At 40.1% G+C, this 26490-nt stretch overlaps 1 protein-coding gene across 1 annotated transcript in view; it reads right to left on the bottom strand.

Annotated features, from left to right (window-relative positions):
- Positions 1–22755, bottom strand: part of LOC140230290 (sodium/potassium/calcium exchanger 3-like) — a 135347-nt gene extending 112592 nt beyond the window's left edge. The window contains exon 1 of the mRNA XM_072310458.1: positions 22641–22755. Coding sequence (XP_072166559.1) covers positions 22641–22755 — 115 coding nt within the window. The remainder of the gene's footprint in view (positions 1–22640) is intronic.
- Between the last annotated feature and the right edge of the window lie 3735 nt (positions 22756–26490).

Raw genomic sequence — 26490 nt, 5'->3', positions numbered from 1 at the left:
GTATAATAATAATTCAAACGTGGATTCTACCTTTTTTTTTAATAGGATTTATGGTGACCAGCAGGGTACATCGGAAACCACCGAAGACAATTGGGGCAAGATCTGGAGCGCGGTAGGACTTTGCTTGCAGCAGGTATAGAGCGATAGGAGGCCCTTCGAAGGAAAAGAGAATTATACAACATAATAGTGCATCAATCCACATTCACGGCTCCGAATAACGCCACCTGCGCCCACGAACAACCGGAAGTACTTTCCACTTTCCCTTTGCTTCTGCCCCAGTTGTTTGAATTGGGAAGTCTGACGGTTTCATAAACATTTCATTAATTTGTTGGAAGCAATTCGTTAGACCAATGTGTATCGACGGAAACCCACCAAACCAATCAAAACAGAAACACTCCAAAGAAACAGGCACGACGGCGGAGTCGATTTAAGGCGTACGTTTTCAATCAATCGCGGAAAGAAGGTTATGTGTTTCACCAAACATTATCAAAACCAGAAAAAACATTCAAAGGAACAGGCACGACGGAGTCGGTTAAAGGATTGCATTTTTCAATCACTTGCAGAAAGAAGGCTTCGCGTTTCGCCTAAAACAGTCTTCCCTCTACATTGCAACATATCCTCCCCTTGCCAACAACTGTACCTGTGGAATTACGACAGCACAAAATGTGACGGTACCACGGACTGCACACACGTTTCCGTTTGATTGGAAGGTCAGAATATTTATAGTCGTGCTTAGAGGTCATGCATTTTCTCACACACATACCACTTCGCAGTACCTTTTCCTGTCTGCAGACGACCCTTTTCATATCATGTGCTGACACTCTGTCACCATCAAACCAGCTATGTAGGCCTATGCCACTCTGTGGAAACGCCATGAAATTTTCATAACTTTCAATATCAATCATGTTTATTTGTCGAATAAACAAAATGATATGCAGAATCAGAATCGCACGGATTGAATGTGAACTATTTCGTGATCAGGCAAAGTACAATTTCCAAGTACCTCTACAGAAAGTAAGGTAACGTGACTTTCATTCAGCATGTCCACAATACAGAATATGAACACTGCTACTGGCGGCGTTCATTTTGTTCAAGTCACGTGATGTCGTGTTAACGCAAAAACAAAACTTAGCCTTTCGATCACGACTTTTATTCAGCTGATGCTGTGGAAGATTATCTGTCTTTTGCTTCTTAATTCAAAAGAAGAGGAGGGGAAATCAGAAAGAATCTCTGAGAGTCACGTGACTGCGAAGAGATTGATTTCGTATCGCTATAGTCCTGCCATCCTCCAACGCGAAAGGGAAAGAAACATATATGAATGGAATAAAGTGAAGGATTGCCGTGTTTGACTCAGCTTGACTGTGACGAAATTTCACGATATCTGCAGCGCACGTCGACTTATGCGGCGATCGAGAGAGGGTGGGGACAAGCCATAAGCTTTGGACGAACTTGATCGAGATACACCAAGGAATCAGTAGTGCCATCCATCAGACTCGGGGCTATCAGATGGGAGAAGGTCGCCACGCGCAACGAAAAGCGCAGGGTCGTTCACGGAGGGAGTACATCAGAGTGCGTCATCCGGGAGGCACGGGCAGTCCCAAAGTCTCCGGGGTACGACGTCAGCGATTGCGTCACTGCCCAAAACAAACCTGCGAATCGATGAATGTATGATCGACCAAAATGGTGCATTGGATCGAAGGCGTCAACTGTGCGATCGGGGGAGAAATGTCACACAGCTGCTTGTCTCCAGGTTTTGCCAGGGATTAGAAATTACCTCTAGCGACATTCCTATATTTGGTCCATCGAACAGATATTTTTGTCTGTTTTTACGCTCTACTAACCTCCTCCACTGGTTTCCGTTCTTTAAAATAACATCATCCTATATAACACGTCAGGAACAAGACCGATTGTTCGAGGTAGCAACGTGGTGGGTGGAAGTGAAAGCCAAAAGATAAACCGATCGAAAACTTCCTATCTCGTAAAGAGGCAATTGGGCACATTCACTGAATACACTGGTAGGAAGCAGATTATTCACTATATGGCATTCACTATATGAGAGGAGAAACGTGTATCTCTTAGGGCTACATTTTCATTTCATGACGCTGGGGCAACCGCCCTAATCGATTGTTTTGTTGGCATGTCTTACATGACACTGACTTAATTCATACAAACTTGAACCCATAGAGACGAGCGCTCCATATCTGGGGGGAAAAGTTATGTGGTATTTTCTTTGCGGTTTTGTGTTCTATGCTTGAGTGTGACTGTTTGCTTGTTTAAAGATTGGTGTGTTTTTTTCCCAACAATAGCACACGATACTGGTTCAGGTTCAACTCCATGCGTATTTTTTTTTAATTGTAATATGACAATAAGAAAGTGATTTCTTGCTAGGAGCATAGCCTCTTCAGTGTCAGTAGCACTGCTCTTTAAGACGTCCCCTTCATTATCTTCAGCCAATTATTGGCAAATGATTTTTTTGTTGTTGATACCTAGGTCAAAATGGAAATTTGGGAAAATAAATGCTCCTTTTTATGTTTTGCACGGGGGCAGGATTCACAATTGGACCTTCCGTTCAACATGTTAAGAAATGACAACTATAAAACCAAACCAGAGAGATGCTCCTCAGTCAAGACTGGGAAGACAAATCATCCCATCGAAAAAGTTCCTCCGAGCGGAAGCAGCGAAACTGATCAATCACAGACTGGCACAAGTAAGCATTGCTCCCCCGCACAACGTGCAAAAGTAATCACCGATTCGATATTATAAGTATTTTGCTTTTTTTTTTTGTACATTGTACGAAGAACAAAAACGGCAGTATTTTCTTTTTTGTAACTTGCTCTTTTATCAAGCAGGATGGGTTAAACAATCTATATAGTAGGCTAAACATTTATTCATTTTATTCACTATGTTCATTAATGGAACATCTTGTATTCAGAGATGTTGTGGCAAATGAATGAAAATAATGAAGTCGACAATGTGTCATACTTTGTTGTTCAAAATGTATCATGAACATCTGCCTTAGTATATGGAGTATCAGAGAGTACGATCGGGGGTGTTTCATAAAGCTGTTCGTAAAGAGAGTTCTTATGCTGAATTATGGAAATTCTGATAAGTATGGCACATCAGAACTGATCACCAGTCGCTCGTAAGTTGTTGGTAACTTTACGAACAGCTTTATGAAACAGGGTCCGGGTCTTCAATATGATATAATATGAAGTAATAATATCATATAATATTGGTCTATCGCGTCTCCTATACCTGTAATAATTAGTTTCATCTTATAAAATATACTGTAGACGAAGCTATACAACGACACGACAGTCGTTTAAATCCAAATTGACATAATTGCTAGTCAAAAATTAAGCGATCGGGACATAGTCACTCTTTTAGTATGCAATGTGTTCATTTCAAATACATCGTGTAGAAACGCATCACAGTCACAATTAGAAGCCATAAGAATGTTTTACACCCTAGTCATGGTGCGATCTGGGGGGGGGGGGCATTTCATGAAGGAACTTGTCGGATAAAATGTCCGACAAGTCAATTATATCCGACAAGTTCAGAGAAAACAGCCAATCAGACTAAAGCATTTCTTAAAACGGATATAATTGACTTGTCAGATATTTTATCCGACAAGTTTCTTCGGGGGCATTTCATGAAGCGTTTTGTCAGATATTTCGTCTGACAAACTGTTAAAAGCTACTAAAATCCTTGCGTCTGATTGGCTGACAGCAAATTTGTCCGACAAAGTTGTCGGACAAAATGCTTCATGAAACGACCCCCTAATTTAGAACATCCTGATCATTGTGATCATAACTTTTGATATTACCTTACATTTATTTTGCACGAAAAAGGAACAATTGTATCTTTTCAATTTGACCTTGTTTATCTTATTAAGGTTTGTAATGTTTTTTGTCTCTGTTGTTGTTAGTGTTAATCTGAACCGTTGATTTGGTATTCTCAGAAGTACCTTTTTCGTTTAAAGGGCAGCGAACCAAGAGGAGGGCTATCTCATCATGTAAGAGTTTCCCCCTCCGCATTAATGAGTCGTTTGTGAAGCAAACGTTAAACAGCATTAACTTGCTTCCACCTTGTTATTAAGGTGACATTTAAAAGCAGTGATGCGACTGCCCGCACGAGCGGTTGAAATCCGCTAAATCTTGGCTAAACCGTCCGACCTTTTTGCTTTGTGTATTCATGGAGGATGTCTGAAATCGATTTGTGAGCGGGCAGGCGATGTGCGGCTTGAACAGAATCGTTATGACTGATCTCCCCCGCGGTATGTTTTGGCTGCATACATATATTTCTGTCTGTCAGACGGACCACTCCACGCAGCCTCAGCCTAAACTATCATGCCTATTATAGGATGTGTGGCTCAACGAACTGTGCACTTCACGGAAAACAATTCCTCTGTGATGATGATCGCGTTTATTTCTGCATTATTTCAGGAGTCCCGTACACAGTGAAAACACACACTGATCTATATAATTAGCATGTTCACCATGTTATTATTTTCTCTCTCGAGTCCTCGCTGGACTTTTGACTTTGGTAATGAACTTATTGTCCCATATAAAAGGCTCTAGTCTGCTATTAAATTCCTATAGTTTAGCCACAAAAGAGTCATGTTCCATACATACCTCTTATCTTGGCAGACAATCAGAGGATCGTGTCTTGTCTTCAACCATAAAAGGTACTGGGCCGTAATGACATTATTTTGATGAATGTAAAGAACAAAATCAAAGAGGAAGAAAATACAACGTGTATACCTTGTTATTGAGAGTTGAAATATTTCGTATCCTTCGTCTGTTCAGTTCTGGGATTCGCATGAATAGGGATAAAATCATGATTGACGAACAACTATCTGAGCTATTAGTGTTTGTAGCATTTATGTTGTTGTTTATCTTTTTTTAGAAAGGAAGAGAGGCAGACTTTACCAATAAATTACTGTTTGCAACACATAATGTCTCCACCAGCAGATTACTGAGACTATTCCACTTCTTTTGGATACTTCTTTGCTAGTTTTTTTTTTTTATTCCTGTATTGGTTAAAGAGACTATACGGACAAAACAGGGCTGCTGTTCGACATGCATTGTGGTGATTTTTCAGACATTATTATATTGGTTATTTGTTTCTATGTCTTTCAATGTTTCAAACAGGCGCATAATATGTCAAAGAGAGAGGGAGAGGAGGAGGGGTAGGGAAAGGAAGAAGAAGGAGAAGAGGGGAGAGGAAAAATGGGTAAGTTTAGCTGCAATCTGTTCCTCTAGCATTGACGTCACTGATCGACAGTTGTCATTGACCTGTCGCGCAGTTATCTCTTCATCTAGATTTCTCTACATAGTTATCATGTGCTTATCCTGGCCTTAAAGCCGCACTTCGGGTCTTCTTTAAATACACAAAGAGGCGAATTAGAATTACACGAGCACATAAAATCTGCGTGGAGATCATGCTTTGAAATTCAAAGCTACTGCCGTTTGGGGACTTGAGCAAATGTTTTAGATGTTTATTTCAATTTCAACTCGTACTCTCAGGACTATAAAGAAGTGCATGAAAATTCGTATAAGTAATAAATCCAAATGAGAAAAAAAAATCATATGCAGTTTCACTTTAAAATGATAGTACAATATATGTTTAAGAACTGATGTTGTGACTTTAAAAGGCTGAACAAGGTTCTTCTTTTTTTTTTCCTTCAAGAGATAACATGCAAAGTACTTTAGTTATCTTGGGAGAGGTGGTCTAGGCCAAGGACACTGCAGATCCTAAATATGTACGGCAGTCATCCCTTGAATTGCAGTGACTCATCACCTTATCCTCACAGCCTGAGAAAACATGAAATATATTATATACCTCTCTCCCTATATATCTCTCCCTCCTTTTTGTTTTTCATCGCTTTTCTACTTTCAGCTGTAATTCTGTATTTCTGTTGACCTCAGCAAACCTGAATGAAGCACAGGTGCACATTTTCTGTGAGTACGACAGGATACGCAGAAGAAGGTATGCTCCGAATGAATGATACACATTCGATTTCACACCGCATATCGATAAGAATATCAGAGAAATTGGAATAAAAGACAACGCTGTGGTGGTAAGAATATTTCCATTCTTCACTACCAGACTTATGTCATCTGCAGTGACAAACTATTGTAAGTGAACTCCACCTTACCCCTGCAGGTTGCTGCATTCAGGGCTACGATGATACTGATGATGATTTAGATGATGATGATAATGTGGATGTTGATGGTGAAATGAAGATATTGATAATGATGATGATAATGATGATGATGATGATGATGATGATGATGATGATGATGACGATTATGGTGATGATGACGCTGATGATGATGATAATATTAACGGTAACTACGATCACAAATATCATCATCATAGTTATCGTTCTGAAGATGAGCAAGATTGCTTTTCTTGATATTATCAACTTGCCGTTTCTACTGTCACTGTAATAATCATTGTTGTGTTTGTTATCATAATTGTTGCTATTACAATAATTGTCGTCATCATTGTTCTTATCATAGTTCTTGTTTAAATGACCTCGTGAACTGTCCTGCTAGTCTTGCTCCAGACCTTCCCGAATTTCCCTTACCACACTGTTAACACCGCTCTGCAGCCTGCGTCCATGACCAGATAGACGAGTTGCTGAGTCCATTCTCTTTCGCAAATAATTGCAAACACACAGGCGGCGCTGCAATGGGGGGTATCATAAGATTCGGATGACATGATATCCAACGTCTGTAACACCAGACTAGTGAGTGCAAGGAAATGCGGAGCAAGGGCAGACCGGTGCTTCGTCCCTTTGAATGACGAGAGAACATCCAAACTCCGTCACTCCCCTTTCCACCGCCCTTCTCCTGCCTATACGGTTTCCTACCAGGCATCCCAGCTATGCTGTTTATGCGAGCCACATCTTATGCTGGTTGTCTGGCTGATGCCCTATAACCAGAACTGTGCACTGATGACGATGATGACGAGGCGGAGAAGAGAGATGCAGGCGGAGGTCGTCCGCCATTGCCATTGTCATCTCGATTCTCTCTTTAATGGATGTTGCTCCCCGTACTTTTTCCGAGAGCTTCCTCCATCATTTTGGCGGCAATCATTGCAGAGACAATGGCCTTTAAACCGAGTTAATGCGACATTGTGAACGGCTTCTTCTTTGAAAAAATGATGGGGAAAACTTTCCAAGTATTGTGCCATCCGAATCCTTTTATCAAGCATGCATAAGGCAGTACGAGCAGATGGCTCTGTTATTGGGTAAAAGAGATATGCGATGGTAATGTATATTACAACTGTGCTCAGCAGTAGAATGGCTAAACAGCATTTAAGAGAAAGTGTTTAGCCAAGAAACGATCATTTCGACATAGTTTTGAGATTCCAAATATTGAGAGAGAAAGAGATGGACAGGGAATGACTAAACAGGTCAATTGCATTAACCAGTCGCCTTGTGTATTAACGTCCCTCGCATCGCTCTAATCGCGTTCTTAACTTCTTATATGCCGGAGACTTTAAGCAGTGAGTACAACGCTATGGGGTTTCCTGTGCGAATCAGCGCTCAAAGCACACAAGGGTTAAATGGCGTTGGTACAGAGACGGGATGATGGCGGCTGGGCCGTGGATGTTGGATGTCACTATAGAAAAAATAACGATAATAATAGTGATCCTGGTATTAAGGCCATCTTTCCGACAGGGAGACGCGAATCCCTCCCCAAAACCACCAACATTAATACCGCTCTACTTTATATTTCGAACAATAGGCATAGCATGGGAAAAGGGGGCTTACACAAAACGAGCTTTGCTCTTCCATTGTATGAGTGATCATCATCAATCATCGAAACCAATTATACAGCACGCAAAACATATTACATATCGCTGATACTCCTACTTAATTGGTTGAGCAACCACAATCAATGCCAATCACGGTGTATCAACAGAAAGATTGTGCGTGACCCGTTTACCTTTACACACTCCTGAGAGATAAGAGAAGCAACGGCGTAGCCAGGATTTGATCTTAGGGGGGGCGGTTAGTCTGCGAGGGAGCGAAGCGACCGAGCCCGAGCGAGCGGAGCGAGCGAGGGGGGGAGGGTGTGGGAGGGGGGTTTCCCCCCTCCCACGGTAAGAACTTTTTGCATTTTGATGTTGTAAATGGGGCAATTTGATGCATGTTTTTGCGCGTTTTATCGACGTGAAACAGTCCCACTTGTTTAAGGTAGCAGTATATTTTGATGTAGATTATTATTGAACAATTTGCCTATAAAATGGTACAATTTAAATACACTTCTTGTGTTAATTCTTTTCACTGAATATCATGAACGCGACTGAACCCGAGCGAGCGGAGCGAGCGAAGGGGGAGGGGAGGGTGTGGGAGGGGGGTGTCCCCCCTCCCACGGTGAGAACTTTTTGCATTTTGATGTTGCAAATGGTGCAATTTGATGCATGTTTTTGGCGCGTTTTATCGACGAGAAACCGTCCCACTTGTTTAAGGTAGCAGTATATTTTGATGTAGATTATTATTGAACAATTTGCCTATAAAATGGTACAATTTAAATACACTTCTTGTGTTAATTCTTTTCACTGAATATCATGAACGCGACTGAACCCGAGCGAGCGGAGCGAGCGAAGGGGATGGGGAGGGTGTGGGAGGGGGGTGTCCCCCCTCCCACGGTGAGAACTTTTTGCATTTTGATGTTGCAAATGGTGCAATTTGATGCATGTTTTTGCGCGTTTTATCGACGAGAAACCGTCCCACTTGTTTAAGGTAGCAGTATATTTTGATGTAGATTATTATTGAACAATTTGCCTATAAAATGGTACAATTTAAATACACTTCTCTTGTGTTAATTCTTTTCACTGAATATCATGAACGCGACTGAACCCGAGCGAGCGGAGCGAGCGAAGGGGATGGGGAGGGTGTGGGAGGGGGGTGTCTCCCCTCCCACGGTGAGAACTTTTTGCATTTTGATGTTGCAAATGGTGCAATTTGATGCATGTTTTTGCGCGTTTTATCGACGAGAAACCGTCCCACTTGTTTAAGGTAGCAGTATATTTTGATGTAGATTATTATTGAACAATTTGCCTATAAAATGGTACAATTTAAATACACTTCTCTTGTGTTAATTCTTTTCACTGAATATCATGAACGCGACTGAACCCGAGCGAGCGGAGCGAGCGAAGGGGGAGGGGAGGGTGTGGGAGGGGGGTGTCCCCCCTCCCACGGTGAGAACTTTTTGCATTTTGATGTTGCAAATGGTGCAATTTGATGCATGTTTTTGCGCGTTTTATCGACGAGAAACCGTCCTACTTGTTTAAGGTAGCAGTATATTTTGATGTAGATTATTATTGAACAATTTGCCTATAAAATGGTACAATTTAAATACACTTCTTGTGTTAATTCTTTTCACTGAATATCATGAACGCGACTGAACCCGAGCGAGCGGAGCGAGCGAAGGGGGAGGGGAGGGTGTGGGAGGGGGGTGTCCCCCCTCCCACGGTGAGAACTTTTTGCATTTTGATGTTGCAAATGGTGCAATTGATGCATGCTTTTGCTCGTTTTATCGACGTGAAACAGTCCTACTTGTTTAAGGTACCAGTATATTTTAGTGTAGATTATTATTGAACAATTTGCCTATAAAATGGTATAATTTGAACACACTTCTCAATATTAATTCTTTTCACTGAATATCATGAACGCGACTGAACCCGAGCGAGCGGAGCGAGAGAGGGGGGAGGGGAGGGTGTGGGAGGGGGGTGTCCCCCCTCCCACCGTCCCACGGTGAGAACTTTTTGCATTTTGATGTTGCAAATGGTGCAATTTGATGCATGTTTTTGCGTGTTTTAACGAGTTGAAACAGTCCCACTTGTTTAAGGTTGCAGTATATTTTAGTGTAGATTATTATTGAACAATTTGCCTATAAAATTGTATATCATTTAAATAATCTTCTTGTATTAATTCTTACACTGAATATCATGAACGCTGTCTGCAGTTCAGCAATCAAACAGAAAAAGCATGCACACGAGGGTGTAGATAGGGGCATATCCCCTCCCACACGAAGGTGATTTTGCGTTTTCAGACCTGAAATTCAGCGATCTGGTGCAAATTTTTGGTGCAATACTTTTTCATCGAAGTGTTAAAATCACGGAATTTAGCTCTTATTCCGAATGTGCACCATCTGTGTGTATGTATAAAGTCTAGTGAGGTAGAGCTTAGGGGAAGGGGGATTCCCCCTCCCGCTCGCGGAGCTTTTGCGTTTTTAGAATTGAAATAAAGCGTATAAACAGTCTACTTCTATGCATGGCGGAAGGGGGGGGGAGGGGCGGGCGATCAGGGAGAAGACTTGGGCAAGTGTTATCTCCACCCTTCCCTTCCGATGGAGCTTTTGCCTGAAATTGAGATATCTCGTATACGCATATTTGATGGAATCAACATTTGGGAAATCACCAAAAAAAAAAAAAAAAAAAAAAAAAAAAAACTGATGGGGGGGGGGGGCTGAGGGAGGAAAGGGTAGATTAAAGGGGGAAATTCCCCTTATACATGAGGGAACCTTGAGTTTACGGAATATAAGTGATAAGTCTTGTGCACTCAGAATTATTCATATTTTGTGTATGTGCGTAAATCTAAAAAGTGTACTAGGCTAGGGAAAGAGGCACAGAGGGGGAGGGTTTGGGAGGGGGATACCCCCTCCCAAGCACGAGAGATTTTGCATATTTTGAATTGAAATTCAACGATCTGGTGCACACTTTGAGTGAAATATTCAAAAAAATATCTTATTTGATGAAAGGTTGCAAAGGAGACCCGCTTCATGTGCATGCATACAGTATACACGCATTTTTTTTTTTCCGCCTCCCAAATCCCCGGTCCAAATCTTAGGGGGGGCGACCGCCCCCATCGCCCCCCCCCCCCCCCTGGCTACGCCAGTGAAGAGAAGTAACCCGCTGTACGAATTATCGGCGAACTTCTGCGTGCAAAATTACATGACAGACGTCATTCGTATTCATGAGTTTAAAGCAAGACGTATCGACATCACCTTTGAACGGGCAATGCATATACCACCCGTAAAGGAGATACGAGTACGACTTACTGCGAGACGATAAATCTCTGGTGAGTTTTGTATTCAAATGAATGGGCAGAAATTCTCGTAACCAGTGATTCTGCTGCAAATATCGGATTATGCGCCATGATAGCGGCGCCCCTCCCCCAAGCTATAGTATAAAGGCAGCTACCGTGTTATATGTGATTTCTACCAGAGAGGACTTGAATACGCAGATTTTATTGATCGGATCTCGTTGCATCATCGCGAATTATCTGAGGGTAATTACGCAAAGTAAGGTCGTGTAATCGCAAGATTAACCAGAAAAAAAAAAAAAAAAAAAAACACCAATGAAGAAGCCGGAACGAAAGAAATCGCAAGAGAGGTGTACTCAAATGGCGGTCGAAGAATTACGTAAACTCCATAACATATATTTATGTGTGTATGATTAACCGCAACGGTGGTGAAAGAGACAGTAGCGAAGGATTATTTAGAAGCTTCGAGCCTTTTTCTACGCCTTGCCGCTCCCCTTGCTGCGTCTACTGCTCACCCTCCGGGGCCGTGTCGTATGGCGGCTGTGAAGTCATCAGTCCCACCAATCTTCATTTCCTAATATAAATGTCATATGATGGCGGAGGGTAACAGGTACTATACATCCTATCACGTCAGAGTCGCCTCACGAGCATGTCTATACGACTTACCGAACGCATTGCTGCATTCTAAACACGGTACAGCAAATACCTAGGACCGCACGCCATGTGATAAGTCCTATGCTGTTGGGGGTGCTTTCCCCCTATAAGTTAGCCCAAATTTGCAGGTCCCTGACGAGTAGGCTTTACTTCAGCATTCAAGATTACGAAATGGAATCCTATCTGGTAAACGTATCACGATATTCAGGGTCACAGTCAGGGGGGTCAATCTATACACCGGCCATTTAATAATCATTAAAATTTTGTCCCTCCAGAATCACGACCAAGTCTACCAACAAAGATAGAAAGAAAGAAAACATCACAGCAAGCACACTTTAAAGGGATGGAATAGTATTGGTTGAAGTAAGGATTCAGCTTTTAACGTCTTTGCGAGATACTTAGAAACCACTTTGTTGAAGAGCATACAATTCTCAGAGGTATTCAGAGTTTATTTGATGAAAATCAGTTTTGAAATAGCTGAGTTACCCCAAAACAAAGCAAAACAATCCTAATAAAAGATGAGTCTCACCTTTTACTAGGATCACTTTGTTTTGGATATCTCAGTCATTTAAAAACCAATTTTCATCAAATAAACTTTGACTACTTCATGAGAAGTTTCTCATTATCTCTAAAAATATAATCATCATAAAAGCGTTGGAAACCTGAAGCCGCCATCTCAATCGAAACTATATAATCCCTTAACTGATCATTATTCGAAGTGAAAGGTGTAGTTTGAAACAAAATCTAAGTAAGGCTTGACAATTCTCTTGCTGTCAAAAGCACAAAAGCAAGATGCATGTGTGTTTGTGTGTGTATGTGTGTGTGTGTTCAATAATGAAGACTTGCAAGACTTTGTCAGTCTTTTGCACTAAAACTGTGGTAGACGATCGAAAATCTCAGCAGTCAGTTCGTTACGTATTGATTACGTAAGAAATCGCATATATTGGCCTCATAAAGATAACGAAACATTGCGGTCAAGAGTTTAACAACTTCTATTTTGGGTTCAAAGAAACTATACCTGGATATCGATTGAGTCCGTCAAGAGGACAATTGATACTGTAAAAAAACGGGGGCAAAATGAATAGGCCTTGCTATAATAGTTATGTATACCCTTCACGAATAATGATACACACAATATGATCTCACTTTTTTTTTCATTGTCAAAAAAGATACTTGGCTTTGTTTCAGGATGATTTCCTTGTATCGGTTTTGAGGTTTCTTTTTCGATTTTTTTTTTTTCGTGTTGAGTTTCATGAGAGCTGGGAAAATGCGGATAACATTGCTACACCAGGGTAACAATTGATTATGGCATCGAATGTTTAGTTTCAGTATCGTATTGGATTCTTTTTTCCTAGCGCTTCTTTAAGTGATGAATAATACATCGCGTGTTGTGATCAACACAACATGCATTGCCAGCGCCAAGTCAGTAGGAGGGAACACCACTCCAAGTTCACATTAATATTGATACACAAAGTAAAATTAGAGATTGAAACGAAAAACTAAGAAAGTCATGGTAATTCAGATATCTTACATATTTCCATTAAGAAGTGACATCAGACATGCCTGTGACAGAAATTTTGTAATAATCTCTCATGTTAGACATGTTAGACCATTCTCGAGCTGTTATAATTTAGCACTGGTTATTTTATGGAAGGGAAGTTTTTTTTTTTTTTTTTTTTTTTTAACAGTACAGTATAAAAATAATGGTTCTTCGGTGGCCACGAAAACACATCCTCATCTTATTTGCAGAGACCTGTAATTTAACCATATCTCTCCTTTGTGAAAAACGTCTGGAATTTTTAAAAAAAACTGAAAGGTGTTTTGACGCCTAGGGTACGATAATCATACTGTCTCGCGAAGAAAATCGTATAAGTAGGTACGCGAGACAAACGATTAGTACTCCTGGCATCATAGAATTCACTGCAATGGTCAACGTCTTCTCAAGTGCTTAGATGTGTTTTCAATGTTCACTTTCGCAGCTGTTAGTCTGTTCTTACTCTCGTTTATAAGAACTATCTAAAAGTGCTGAGTTTCCCTCAGATAATGTGAACAAAATCCTCTGGAAGCACGTATAGGAAGCATGGCAGAATCTATTGTCGAAGCATAAAGCGTCATGAAGGTTGCATCACATTCTGCATTCTCTTTCTGTCACTTGGCTCTAGGAGCACATGGCATGACAATTAATAATCAACTCGTAATTACGACAATCGAGCGCATCAATATGATCTCAAGCACCGGAGCACAGGTCGACTTTTTAATGAGGGCGCGGGCACCGCGCCCGTTCTCTCATCACCATGCTCATGCTCAGCTATTCAAATCTCATCCTCAGTTGAGGACTGTCCAGGACCCCCTCCCCCTCCTCCCCCCCCCCCACAAACACACAGTCTGTACGTCTGTCTGTCTGTCTGTCTGTCTCTCTCTCTCTCTCTCTTTCTCTCTTTCATCAAGGTTGTCTCGGTATTTAGAATGAAGCAACTCAAATTTTGAGAATTTGGCAATGAATTTTTATCATACAGCATACATTATAAATTATATAAAACACGGGTACCTCTCAGGAACCCATTTCATAAAAAGTTTATATTATGATAGTGAGCCTTGCTGGAATGGCAATCGTCATGGTAACGACAAGGATCCAGCTTCCTGATTGGCTGTTGCTATTGGAAGTTGCCATTCCAGTAAGAGTTGCTACCCTGACATCTTTTATGAAATGGGGCCCAGAGTTTGGCAGTAGGACAATACTACAAGGAGTCTATTCAATCCACCACGAAGTGTTCTTTCAGTAACGTCGATGTAGGCCCTATGCCAAAGTCTTTCTTCGGAGTCTGTTAGCGTGCATGTGTTGGCGTCTTTACTGGTCTCGGGTGCACGATGTCGTCATTTCGTAGGATGGCGTATACACAGTCCCGCAAATCAAACAGCTTCACACATAATACACAATAATGTAGGTTCCTTTCCTCTCTATTTCTCTCTATACTTTTTCTTTCATCTCAGCTTCTCTTTTACTGAAGCCAAACACACACACACATCTTTATACTCAACATACACACCCCCCCCCAAAAAAAAAAACACACACACACACACACACTGGTGTACAATAGTAATTTTCTCTGTAGTCAACAGCATCCATTTATACTGAACATAGAATGAGTGTCAAATTTGACATCAATGGCAGATTTAGAAAGAAAAGTTTTCATACGTGCCTTCCGCGATTTGAAGACTTCTAGTACTCAGCACATAAGAAGATAATATCAGTCTTCTACTTCTCAGTGCGTCATCGTCTATAAGCGACATAAAACACCCTCAAACTGACTCCCATTATAGTACACGGGGTACAGCGTGTGCAGAGTTCCGCACCATCTGCCGGCATGATATCCGAGATGACAGCCTTACCCTTTAGTGGGCTTTAAAACTTTGTATTTCAGAGATCCACAAAATTAATTTTTGCCATCATTATCAACGATTTGGTATCGAAAAACTGCACTAACCTCACGACTGTCGTAATAGGAGTTGGACCTGAAGTATATACTCCACTCCATTCTTCACGTTGACATAAATGACTATATAGTTAAATCAAGCAAAGTTATAAAAGCTATGGAATTTAGAAACTTTAAAAATGTTTTCGGTCTCAACCAGACATTGAGTTAAATGAAATGGTGATATTCTCGCCTCACAATCATCAAAAGTGGTTTGCAATTAAAGATTTAAAAACCATGTCTTTTGTCGGCCTGCTCCATAGACAGTAACTATGTAGGTCCTATACAACCACACTCTTCCCATTTCCATTTAAGTCATTTAAGCCTTTTCCATTTAAGTCATTGTTCGTTTATAACAATACGACAATACCAGCTGATGCGAAGGATACCAGATTTGATTTGATTTGCAGGTAAACAGGAGATTTAGTGAAGATTCGTGTGGACACAAATGGTTGACTTGTGAGGTCGTTGCGTCATCACATTATTTCATTTGCATGTGTGATCTGAACTGAATATTTTTGTTGAGTGAAATCACGTAAAACTTGCAGGTCCCATATCGAATCGATTTGCATAATAATTTGTTCTAAAAGGCGTCGCATAGGGAAGTACTGAAATGCTTCTCAGCAAGCAACCACGGGGATTGACGGCTCAAAGTCCCAAACTGAAGGATCGTATCATACCTATAATTACAATTTTAAAGTGTCTCTTCCCTGGACAAAAGCGCTGCTGACAGGGAACTCGGACTACGGACTTCATGATTACTGCGTCTTGTCTCCTGGCTTATCCACGGAGCTACAGCAGTACTTCATAACTCCATCCCTGCTGGAAAGAACACAGTGTCCCACAATGTGAAACACAATGTGAAACACAGTGTGAAATCACTCCACACTGTTACATTTTAACATTGTGAACGCAATGTGAATCATCAATTCACAGCAAGTAACAGAACATTACTACAATTATATTTGAACTCTCTATGAAATACGCACAACAGTGTGAAATTAATCATCTTCGTCCTGTTAAATTCACATAGTCGACCATGTGAACAGATTGTGAACACACTAAACAGGTCACTGTATTCTTTCCAGAAGGGATAACACGTCCGAGTGTGATAAAAACTTCCACATTTGAAGATCGCTTGAAGGTGTCATTATAAAAATGATAGTAAAAAGAAAAAAAAAATGTCACGTTTCATAGCTGCAACCATTTCTGAGAAAGGATGGCTAAGGGCTGTAACGTTTATACCAGCAAGAAATACCCCCTGGCTCATTATTAGGCACTACAGTTTTCTTTTTAAAATACCTTGGGGAAAAAAACATAATTCCATCAGAATGACGTCTGTCTAGCTCAAAATAGAGGCGTGACTGTGGAGCCTTTTTATCTGATGGCTGGCTCAATGCCTGGTAAAATACAATTTGACTTCAAGTTATGACTGCATGCATCCTTGTCGGATTTTTTTTTCCCAATATGACGGTCAAAATGATGGTTCAAGGCAAAGCTTCTTTCGTTTTACCGCAAGTAGACTCTCTCAGGGGTATACTGTTTATGACTGGCTGTTGTGCAAACACATATTTGTGCGTGTGAAATGTATGTTATCTCTAACTGATTAAAAACAAACACAAAACACAATTATACAATACACACACGCACACACACACACATATATATGTATATATATATATATATATATATATACGCACACACACACACATTATAACATAATTTGAGCAGTGCAACCCCTATGATGACTAATAGAGCTAACACAACCACAACATTCAATTCACTGACAAAGAAAGGGGGACATCCACTATAACGTCACATCAGCACATAGCAATGAATGGTGTGGGTTTTTTTATATACTGACTCATGCAGAGAACTGCATTGAACAGTAAATATGGATTGTAAAATGAAATCCAACGGACATTACCAATTCCCACACGTCATACTATAGCACGCAGGCCTGATATTTAGTTAGGCACAATATATCGTTGATGTGCTTATTTAAGTCGCCATCTTTGGAGTGAATATACGCAGACGTTATGAAGGTGTACACTGAGTGCTGCAACTTCAAAAGATGGTATTGCAGCTGTAGATTCAATTCAATTCAAACCCGTTCAATGTTGTAAACAATTAAAGGCTTGAATGTCTCATGCAACAATATGAACTCTTACTGATGTGAATACGACAGCGGTATTCGACAAACCGGATATAGGCTATAGCATGTCTTCGTTTCGTCCTAAAATAGCAAATTACTATAACGCTGGAATGAACACATAACAATTTGTCGTTTGCTTTGAAAGATTATACGGTGCGAATCGAGGATAAAAACTATTTAACTAAGAAGAGGACGCTGCAAATTGTGTCTTTCCGAAGAAGTCCCATATAATAAAACCAACAGTGATACCTGCTTATACAGCTAAGCAGCAATTTCCGTACACCTTCCTCTCACTCCTTATTAAAACATTGACGCACTAGCCTTCCTATCACAGAATGCAACAACAACAACAACAAGATAAAAGATACAGCCCATGACCAAATGCGTTTATAACGTCCGACTTCATCCAAAAATGAAAAAAAAATGACCATTTCACAATACTGACCGGCAAAGGCCCCGACATGGCCTCGTCAGCATTTCGTCATGTTTGATTTTCAGGGAATGACGCTTCAAAAATCAAATGGATGAAGATACACCCGCATTAACCCCTCAACAAACTGTTCGAGGATCAGAAGGGTCAACCGCTTAAAATGAGTCGTTGCAGACGACCATGAAGGAGGAGGCTAGATGGTTACCAAGGTGACGGAGTTAATTGTCACGTGACTAAATACAAGGAAAATAACGGTGAAAAAAAATAATGGAAAAATGCGCGTAGAAATAAAGCAGGGTATTATTTCAAAGACGTTGCTCCTGTTTTATTCTGTTGATTAAACATCAGATGGGTTACTGACAAGAGAAAAGGATGAGTATTCAGTTGTCTGTATATCGTAAACATGTGTGTATACAAAATTGTGTACGTGTATCATGACGCTATGCATGTTGTTGTTTTTTTTTGGGGGGGGGAGGGGGTTAGGAATAATGGGAACTTTTTGTTCTATTCTTTTTTAGAATTTGTGTTTGAACACTACCAAGAAAAATCTTTTGTTTACGGACCTTTTGATCGTCTTTAACCATGAGCACCGGAAGGTGGACCTGTGCGCTGGATACAAGTAGCCACTATTATTATTATTATTATTATTATTATTATTATTATTATTATTATTATTATTATTATTATTATTATTATTATTATTATTGTTATTATTATTATTATCATTATTATTATTATTATTATTATTATTATTATTATTATTATTGTTATTATTATTATTATCATCATTATTATTATTATTATTATTATTATTATTATTATTATCATTATTATTATTATTATCCCATCTTTCAATTCTTTCTTTTTTTAAAAGAAACGAAGGTTACACAACCAAATATGATCATCATTTGGCAACGTAAACTCGACCTGCCGTATACATTTGATTGGGTGTCAGTATTTGATTTTAAACTGATGGTGAAATTGAAACTCAACAAGATAAAACAGTTTAATTTTAAGGTGATAAATAATATTGTACCTTTTAAAGATGATTTATTGAAATGGAAAATAACAACAAATGCACAGTGCAAATTCTGTAATGAAAATGAATCTTTAATGCATAATTTGTTGTACTGTCCGAGAATAAGAAACATCTGGGCAAGGATCAGTGACCTTATCTTCGAATGTTCCAAGAAAAAATATTATAGATGAGAAAATGATGGTAATCGGGTATGAAGTTTGTAAGAAGGATTACTTTCTTATTAATGCAATAGTTAATTTCATGGAATACGCAATTTATAAGGTATATCTCATGGAAGAATACAGAAACCAGCGATTTACTGCATCATTTATAGTAAAAGAATTCAAATATGAGTTTTTGTTATATTGTAATGATATTTCCAAAAAAAAAGAAGTATTCCAGCAATCGATGATAAAATCCGTTAATACAGAATTTTCATTTGATGTAAATTGAAGTATGCTTGAAATTGTTTTATGCTTGTATTGACTTTTGCATGATTCTGAACAATTGATTTAAATAAAGTCCCTCAGTTTGAGGACAAAAATATTATTATTATTATTATTATTATTATTATTATATTATTATTATTATTATTATTATTATTATTATTATTATTATTATTATTATTATTATTATTATTATTATCATTATTATTATTATTATTATCCCATCTCTCAATTCAAAAATGTGCATGGGCTGATTACAGATCATCCCTTGGAAACCAGTTACATACATGTCTGTTGATTTGTTGCAGCATAATTTTTTTTTCTTCCAAATGTCATCCTATAGGTTAATGAGAACCTACCATGGACACAAATGACGTTGCCCTGCTCCACTTTCTCGTTTTATAATTGAAACTAGAAGAGACCAGCCCTCGGTTGAGGTTCTACAGTTTTCTTGTGAGGAATATACATTACAGCGAAGATCAGGTTACTTCAGATGGTCGATTACGCCAAAGTCAACAGCACGCACGATTATTCACACGCACATGCTGTGTGTGAACGACACAGGTAACACTCTTGACTGTGCAGAAATGCTGTGTACCAGTACATTTACTTTTTATCTGTCATGCACGAATAATGATATGATCATGAAGATACTCAGAGAGAGCTTCGGGGGAGGGGTAGAGGTGGGGAAGGGGAACGAGTGGTTTAATCCCTGTTGATGTGCTATAAATGGCAACACGTTATTTTCATGTTTGTAAGCGTGTATCATTTTCCAACTGAGTTTGAGCGTCTAATACACGCTCACAAACAAGAAAATGATAGTAAACATATTAAACATTTTCCAGTGTGCAGATTGTTTCATGTCACAGCTATAAGCTTGCCATGGGACCCCACAAATATGACCTGCCTTTTCACGCACGGTACTATACAATGCGTAGTATGTATATATCAAGCGCACATGTCTTGAAGAACACTGAATATGAAGCAAGGCAACGAGCCGTCCTTTTTGACCTACTGAGAGTAAACAATGATGTATTGACGCAGTAAACTGTAAACAACTGAATAAACAGCTTCCTTGTCATTAGAAGAACACAAGCTTAGTGTGTGTGGGTTTTTTGGACAGTCAGCACAGTTAATCATGTTTACATTAAAGGTAGGTACAGTAAAAGCAAAAACAATCTGAATCGGGGCGAATAGAACAGAAGGAAAGAAACATCAAAAGATTGTATAATTTACTATAATAAAAGCTAGAGCAGAATGATTACGGGGCTACGCAGACAGACACATACAGACAGACAGTCAGAGATCGAAAGAAGTGCGGGTTTGCATCTGGCGTTCTTTCCAGCGCGCTGCCCTTGGATTTGAGGAGAAAGTGTTCACCGAGTGACGCAATGAAAGTTACAAAGGAGATCACGAAACTCGTCTTGTCCATTTTGACCCCCTTTCACACGCGAGATCGCCCGAAGAGTCACTGACGTATTGTATTGGAATCGCAGGGCACCGCGCGCGAGCAACGCTGAATCTGAAACAACAAACACGCCCCTTCCTCTCATACACAACACTCGGAGTGTGTATAGAGAAACACCAGGTCAGAACGCACTCAACTCTGGACAACTCGTGTTATCACATCACAGTGTGTCCCGAGGTCAGACAAAACTCCGTCTGGTATTGTTGAGGCTGCAAGCATTATCTATAGATACCAAAATAGCAGAGTTCACAGATCATTTCTTCTGAAAACAATCAATATCCAATACACTCATGTTATCAATTTTATACATAAACACACTGGTCAGGAGACATGGAATTCTTCTCATCATTTCCTCCTATAGCATACATAAAATTCACACATACATACACACATACATACATATGAACATGCAATAGACATAACGTGATTGTAGGCCTATATGATATCAATGATTGTACCGCAAGGACAGTAGTAACAAAATTGTATCATTGTTGCATTGTATACCTGCTCCCTGACCTACTTTCATTGATGCATGCACTTTTGAAAACAGGCTGCTATAGCTATAGTAGGCCTATGTAGTAGTTCAACCGGCCACAACATGCACGATTGACAGAACTTTATATGGACCTATCGTGAGTCAACGACAGCGACAAGAAATGACTGATAACATGCACAGTTCCTTGTAAAATGAACTTCACAGCTGCGTCTTAAATGTTTATACAAACTGCCCAATATACACCGTTGTGTCCCATGCACTTCTACGCGAAGAAAACTAACTCACAAAGAGAACAGTGGCCATTTACAAACAAGCTACGTTGTCTATACCAAACAATGATCTGCAAAAGCCAGGAGGTCTCTCTCGACCCCCCCCCCCCCCCCCCCCCCCCATGGTCGTAGGATGACTAGCTTCGAAGGGGTGTTCCCGTCATGGCAGACAAAACGTGCAGGACTCCGCACCGTTTCTAAGAAGTTAGTCGCTTGGAGAATTTCTATTGTATATGAGAGCTGAGGTTTAGTATGTTTGTTTATCTATATATATATATTTTTTTTTTTTAGGGGGGGGGCTTATTTTGAATGGGATGTAAAGAGAGAGGGGGTGTATAGGGAAAAGACGAACTGCTATTTTTGTTATGAATAAACGGACTTCTTCTCGGAGAGCGTTTGCAATGACGATTAGTTGTTTCGCTTGTAGAAGGTTGGATCCTTCTTTATATCCTATGGTGCCAAAGACCGCACAAACTATCTTATTTGGACCTTGCGAAGAAAGGCTATGGTTGCCCGTACAGTATGTGGTTTGCTTTGTCGCAAAGGCAGATTTTGAAACTGTCCCTGTTAAAGTGACATTACAGTACTCTCATTTTATTGCTTTGTCTTCCCGTATAACAACTTATATCAAAACCGACTCTATAGGAACATGCTACTATTCGAAGATCGATTGTTTTCGGTTTCTCTCGCGTTCCATAGCCACTTCCTTTTACAGACGGTCACGTCTAAAATGCATTTTTGCCTCAATTATAATGTCCTTCTTACGAGACTGAGGAGGATGAAGGGGGAATGTCAAACGTGTAGCGCTCATTTTCAATATGAGTGGTCATCAATTATTCGGAGCAATTGTCGCACGCTTCACCGAGTTCTCACACTTCCGAGCACCACACAGACACAGGACCCTGACTAAGGCGAGGGGAACGCAGGAGCTGCGGCTCTCGTGATCGCCAGAGTTCCGTACACTCTCACAGACCGAGCTCAAGGTTTTCCGGATGTCACATCGCCATCCGTATACGTATATATACACACACACACACATGCAGAAACACACCAGCGCTATTTTTACATTCACGCATAGGTGGCAATCAATAATAGCTGAAACGCACGCAAATTACGAGCGGCTTAATGACAGTGGCTTAGACAATGTGGAAAAGTAAACAACATACCTGCATTTTCTCGAGCTACGTATGATATAGACACGGAGAGCACGAAGATAACAGCGATGAAAGCGAGGCGGCGCCAGAGATGTTGGCCGCGGGTCCTGCGGCCTCGGAGGGCCATCTTGCTACTCGTAGCAGGAGGAAGTATCGTCGGGTGGAGGATGGAAGTAGAGCTGGGATGCACTCCCTTTCTCGGAGGAGAGCTTCGAGTCACTTATCGCTGCAAACTAAAATGAATCCACCGAGCATGAATTGATTCATAAAATGACTGGAGCACAGCTTATTTTGTATATTCTGCTTGAAGTCCAGCAATATTGTCATCTGCAGTGGGGGAAATTTCACAGAAGGAATGAATTCGGGGCCCTGTGCACTGACTGGCTGGTGATGGAGCTAAGAGAGCACCGTTCTCTCGCTGACCCGAAGAGCGAGGAAATCCAGATGTATAGGCAAAGACACGGAAACGCGTAAATCGATAGGCGACGCAGGGTCTGCTCACACGTGCAGATAGAGGGATCCGTTGGCGCTCCGGCGAAGATGTGAGTGAGTGGTAAACTCCGCAATAACACCATGGAATGTTCAGCGAGCGGAGTGTATAGGTAGATATGAATGTTCCGATGATGAGCCGAAGAGTCCTGCGCCTTGTTCCAACAGTGTGTAGGCCCTTCCAGTGGTAGCTGTTAGCCCATCTGTGCACTACGAAGTCGAGATTGCTTGTCTGAGCTGGGTTAAGAGCTCAAGGATTTGACAACAACTGAAGAAGCTCAACAATACGAGCTGGGCAGAATTGCAAAACATCGCTTCAGTTTTCACTGCCCTCGGTCGTTCCCCGCGAATAATCTCATAACGGTCCAATGAGTGAGCTGACAGCGTTGCCATGGGTTACCGGAGAACCCCTGAATGACGTCAATGCAGGCATGCTTGTGCGACTCCTTCGCTCTTATCTCCGTACTGTGCACTACACCACGAAAAAAAAAAATACAACACACACACAACACACACGATGATAGCTCGTTTGTGCGCCTACAAACATGCATCTACTCATTAGTGGATGTGATTCATTCAATGAAATCCACTTATAAACCGCTATGTTCGATAAGTTGCGTGTTGGTTGGAGTGTTGTTCAACAGACAATAGAGAAGAGCGTAAGATATTAATGAGAACATGGAATATCTCTTGAGAACAGAGCGTGAAAGAGTGAAATAGGTAGTGCAACAGCGCAAGAGAAATGGGAATAGGTCATGCATTACGGGAAGTCATTTGACTTTGGTACTGTATATAATGTGCTGCCTATAAAAGGAAGGAAAAAAAGTTTCCGAAAGATGTACTTTGTTCTCGCCTGCCTTTTGAAGTGGTACAACATCCTGCAGTCACATTAACTAAAAATAGCATCGTCGACGGAGCTCTCAGTGAATGACAATAGACTCTGAGTGTATGATAATAGGAATGCTGTGAAAAAGAGAATCCCTGGATTGCGAAGCCACTTTTATTCTTTGCTCTTCTTTTGTTTTCAACAAGGAAGTATAACATGGCATGAAAGAGAGGCTGCATAGTTCCAATGAGAGAGAAAAAAAATCCATATCCAGCCACAATTTGAACAGACGAATACTAATTCAGATACAACAAAAGAAAGACATTACTAACGTGGGATTCTCAATGACAAAAAAAAAAGGGGGAAGCCACTGGTTGCAAAGGATATACTAATCAGTTTTCCGCGAATGTGCAGGTCACTGAGATGAACAATATCTTTAAAGGAAAACTGCATCTATACGCTCAAGTTGACTTTTCTAAAGAGAGCGAAGTCAGCAACGAGAACAGTAAAGGCGGAATGGTAAAGGGGAAAAGAATTAAATATCTTATGTTCAATAATCTATTAAATGGGCAAAGAAGAAATTTAGCGAAGATTTGTTTGCAAGTCAATGAGAAACATAACATCGCGATGCAATGAAGTCATCATTTAATTTCACTCAAGCTTAGTGACTGTGATTGATGTAGATGTTTCGTGAAAAAAAAAAAAATGAAACTTCAGAATTTTTCTTCGTCGTGTTCTGCCAGGTACTCATAAAACCGTCACTGCTCTATTTGCCTCGTTTCACTCTCTAACTGATGAAAGTTGGAATATACATCACAATATACAATACGTTGCATGATCTGGGGCCTGTTTTATCACGGATTATGATTATACATATGACTTCGTTCGTAAGTCTATGGCAGTCTATGGAGTGAGGAAAGATATAAATCCAAGCGATACTCTCGATAAAATGGGGCCCAGCATAACGTTTAGTTTTATTATTAGTGTTTGTTTGTTTGCAGTAATCTGCTTTAAGTAATCTGCTGACATCAATGAAAATTATTAAACAGAGATAGAAATTAATCATATACCAGGGTCCCATGACATTTGTTCATGCGACTATTGCTCCTAAGAAATATCTGCACGCTAAGCCAAACATAAATTCTACCCACAAACACAACACTAACCCTAATCCTAATCTTCACATCAAACTAAGCCTAAAACCCTATCACAACTTTAAACCTATAACCCTTAGTACTTGGAGAAAATAAGACTGGAGCAATATTGTCGCAGGAGCAATTTATCGTGTCACCAATCATAGGCCCATACGTAGGGGAAACTCAAGAATAAAATCAGTTTTCTTTTTGTAGTGTTTTTTTCTCATCGACGTCTTGGGTCCGGTTATACATTAATGTGACCATGCAGTGTGAACACGGGAACAATTTGAATTACAGATGTATGTATCATAAACCTTTGCATACTCCGCATCTTATCTCTACATGACTTTGATTGAGTTCAAGTTGCTTTAACAGACTGCATGCCTGTGAATAGAGCTCATTGTACCTGGGACCTCTTATATATCAAATGACGTCTTATCATAGACTTGCTTACTACAGGTTAAAGAGAAATTAAAGAGAGCAGGATGATAGACGAGCAAAGGGAAAACTGACAGAATACTTCCTGGAAGTAATCACCGGTCTTAGTGTTTGTCATGAAACCTTAAAGATACACTTTGACCGGGTATACGTATCATCCGGTGACTGATGTTTAGCACGCGACAACTATGTGGTTCATGCAGAAGATGGCACAGCAATGATGTATACTTCAATCAATTACATCATGTATATAATTAATGTAGCTGGAGTGCTTAAGTCAAGGTTCAGCGAATGGACAAAAATCAATTAACACAGCCATGCAGTTTACTGTCCGAATATTGGCCTGATTACAAATGATTTTTAAATTGGAAATGCTGTGCTTTATACGATCATTACATATCCTTGGTATGACTTTACAAGGAAAACAGTGGAAGAAAAATGAGGGATAGGTGTTTTAAAAAAGTGGGCAACTCTTCTTTCATTACCGAATGCGTCTTTAGGACATATGCTACCAACTACTTACATAGATATATTTAAATTCTTTTCAAGTCTGAAATGCGTTATATAAGAATTTGTTATTATCATTTCCATGAAGTTCAGTGGTTAAGGGGAAGCAATCCACTCATACATAGCTGCAAATACTGGTCATCGATAACTCACACTACTCAATATTCTTCTTTGATCTATCTTCTTGTTCAAACTTGTCGTCATTTCTTTTCTTTCTTTTCGCCTACATCATTCTCCTGCTTCGCTCATTTCGTCTGCTTTAGTTGAGATTTGTTTGATTTGTGTAAATTTCTTCTTGATCATAATATAAACTCTGAGCCCTCACTATATTCATGACTGAAGATTGAAGCACGAAGTTATCATAACGAGTACTTTTGATTTAACTTGAACAATGTGTGTACCCTTGACCTTTGTTCCATGCGGGTTGATCTTAGGTTATCGGTGGAGATAACATTGACAGATGTCA

Source organism: Diadema setosum, chromosome 1, assembly GCF_964275005.1.
Source record: "Diadema setosum chromosome 1, eeDiaSeto1, whole genome shotgun sequence".
NCBI lineage: Eukaryota > Metazoa > Echinodermata > Echinoidea > Diadematoida > Diadematidae > Diadema > Diadema setosum.
Note: the sequence above shows the minus strand (reverse complement) of the source record. Positions and strands in the feature narration are given on the sequence as shown.